Below are 2871 nucleotides of genomic sequence, written 5' to 3'. Positions count from 1 at the left end.
CTCCACATCATCCATTAACTTTGAATACATATATAAGTATGGGCTTCTCACTTTGCCTCAACCAACCTTTTAAGTTTGGGAAAAAAGATCTACATACCTTTTGTTGAATTCCATTCTTAATGATTTCTAAAGTGAAAGTCTTGCATCTGAAGAAAGCAAAAGGCGAGCAACCTTTCTGTAGGGTGGTTCACCTGCCCTTAAGGCTAAGGGACACTCGTCCCAGAAACTCTTATTGAGCAGGCAATCCATCAGGGAAGAACTGAGAACTTGTGAGCAAGTACGTCAAAATGGACATTTAGGTTTGCTATATCCTTCATCAGGAAGCCAAGTAAGCTTTAATCCTCTGGATTTATTCATCTTTGGCGGATGTTATTTCTGTACCTTTTCCTCATATCCTGGAATTACTGGCCCTGGAGTTATTTCCACATTGACCGATTTTAAAAGGCTTAAAGTGACATGTACATCATTGTGTTCCCCTAAACTTCCCAAGCATTTATATAAGAGGTCTTCAATAATCCATGTCTGTACCAAGTGTTCCTGAGCATCAGGGTGCCATTGATGTTCTTAAGCCTTTATAGTACCTATTTCATTTCTACTGTGAGACAAAAATAGTTTAACTGATCCTATGTAATCACGACAAGAGATTAATTAAAATGCCAAGATAGGAAACAATTTATTATAGAGAGAAGAAAAATTTCTCATCCAAAATATAGAAATCTGTACAACTTTGCCACAATCAATATACATGAACTGTACAAATTTACACCAGTTCATAATTTACCAAATAAAAGATGACTAACAAAGTTCACAAAATAGATGGTGGTTTGTGGAAAAGACTTTTACCCAATTAAGAACAAGGAAATTACAAACCAGACCTCCACTTTCTAAAAATAAGAAGTTTACTCAGTCTTAGAAAACTACAAGCTAGCAAATGTACAGATAGCTGGCTGGTGCGAACACCACAGTTCAGACAGTGTCTTTATATGGTCTTTTTAAAGCCTGTTGCCATGGCAGGTTCTGATCACTTGCTACTTTTGAGGTCAATGTAAAGATCTGACCATTTCCCCAGGTCGTACTTACTGGTTTATCTTATGTACATTTATACATATTTGTAAGTGCTAGGTAAAAGTCTGAAAAATAAAATTTCCAGTACTATGGTGTTTATAACAGTAAGTCTTGTTACTGAGCTGCCAAAAATGCTAACAATTAATAAATGTAATAGTGCAAATTTACTCCGCAAGACCTACTGCAGAGAATCACTTTATAAATACAGATAGATTGGGGTTGAAAATTGGTGTAGAAATTAAGTAAGATGTCTTGGAGAAAGTGACCCTTCCTAGATCTTCTTAACTCCCTAGCAAGTTGCAATCACATTGACTCACAGGCTATTAAATCACTGAAAGGTACTGTCCAAACTATGGCACTGTCACTTTAAAGTATACCACTCTAATGTGTGCCAGATCTTCACAGCTGTGACATGGTTTAAATTCCATATTCCATCCCCAGAGGTGCCCACCCAAAGTAAAAACCAAATTTATCCATCCATTTTAAGGTGATCCATCCACAGACTATATCTTAACCTGATACAGTCATCATATTGTAGCTTTTGGAAGGGCTAGTTCTGCCCAAGAGAAGTTCCTCCTTACAGCTTATTCTGCTGTCTACCATTTGCATGTTGGTGTTATTTTGGCTACCTCCTGCTGGTGCAGCTTCATACAGCACACAGATCGAGCCATCCTCTCCAATACGATAGGACACTTCATACGGGTCAACCCATAGAGTGAGTTCGCTTGGAAGAAGCTGGAACAGTTCCTGACTGCTCAATCCAATCCGCTGTGCTGCCTGTCCAATGAGGGGATCCATTTTATGGTTGATGCGGATACATCGGTAACCTGATCCCTTGCATGGCTTTTCTGGGAACCAGTGGTGTTTATAATGTTCTATAAAATGAAGAAAACAAAAATTATCCTCCTTAATTCTCTGTTCAAAAAGATGTACAGTGATCATTGCTCTCTCGCAAATTTCACACTTCAAGATGTTGAAAAGCAGATTAATTTAGAATCAAGTGACCTGAATAATCACTATAGTCTTTATTTTTGCTGATGATTTACGTAAGTGCAGCGTCCCTTGGGAAGTACTCATGTCCAAAGTTACTGCTTTGTGCTACCATATACAGACAACGATGTTTGCCACCCGAAAGGAGTGAAAGGCAGCTTCCTAGCATTCATAGAAACAAATGTAAAAATACAGAAGTGGTTACATACATAGCAGAAAATAGCGCTTCAAAACTCCACGAACCAAGAAGGAAAAAAAGCATCCTCTTGCAATCCCACTCAGGCTTAGTTCCTCTCATTCTAAGAGCAGCCAAAAACAACTCGGGAAGGAGCTGGGCAGCACGTACCGACTGACTCGAGCTCTATTATTTCACCACTGCTCTTCCCAGGGCAAGATACCAATGATTTCACTTACCTTCGGAGTTGTATCCCACCCTTACCTTCGGAGTTGTATCCCCCCCAAACCCCTACCAGTCCGAGGCTACTTGTAGCCACTATCAGGCACCCTGGGACACAGTCTCGAGATTACAAAACCCGCAGGGTAGCAAAGAAAAACCCTCGGGATTTGATCCTGAGCGGGGCTGTCGGGCGGCTATCAGATGTTTCCAGAAGAAATGGGAACTGAGACTCATCATCCACCGCTCAGTTTTACTTGACGAAAAAGCAACTCCGGAGCGTTTTTCTTTCCGGAAACCGGGCGGTTCGAGCCCTTGGAGCGGAGCCCAAGCCCGGGCTGCTCCGAAAGCTTTTGTCTACGGAGCCCCGAGGGCGGGCGCCTGCGCGACACCCGAGCCCCTTTTGTGTACAGCCCGCTCCC

At 41.4% G+C, this 2871-nt stretch overlaps 1 protein-coding gene across 1 annotated transcript; it reads right to left on the bottom strand.

Moving 5' to 3' along the window:
* Window positions 1–648: 648 nt before the first annotated feature.
* On the bottom strand, window positions 649–2075 carry LOC104520371 (protein BTG1). The gene has a single exon (XM_010164251.1). It carries the CDS (start codon window positions 2005–2007, stop codon window positions 1576–1578), a length of 432 nt encoding a protein of 143 aa, XP_010162553.1. The 5' UTR covers window positions 2008–2075; the 3' UTR covers window positions 649–1575.
* Between the last annotated feature and the right edge of the window lie 796 nt (window positions 2076–2871).

The sequence above is a fragment of the Antrostomus carolinensis genome, unplaced genomic scaffold (assembly GCF_000700745.2).
Source record: "Antrostomus carolinensis isolate BGI_N321 unplaced genomic scaffold, ASM70074v2 scaffold14100, whole genome shotgun sequence".
Lineage (NCBI taxonomy): Eukaryota > Metazoa > Chordata > Aves > Caprimulgiformes > Caprimulgidae > Antrostomus > Antrostomus carolinensis.
Note: the sequence above shows the minus strand (reverse complement) of the source record. Positions and strands in the feature narration are given on the sequence as shown.

Excerpts from the sequence above, each read along its gene's own strand:
- LOC104520371 (XM_010164251.1), bottom strand. The coding sequence starts at position 2,007 with ATGATCACTGTACATCTTTTTGAACAGAGAATTAAGGAGGATAATTTT.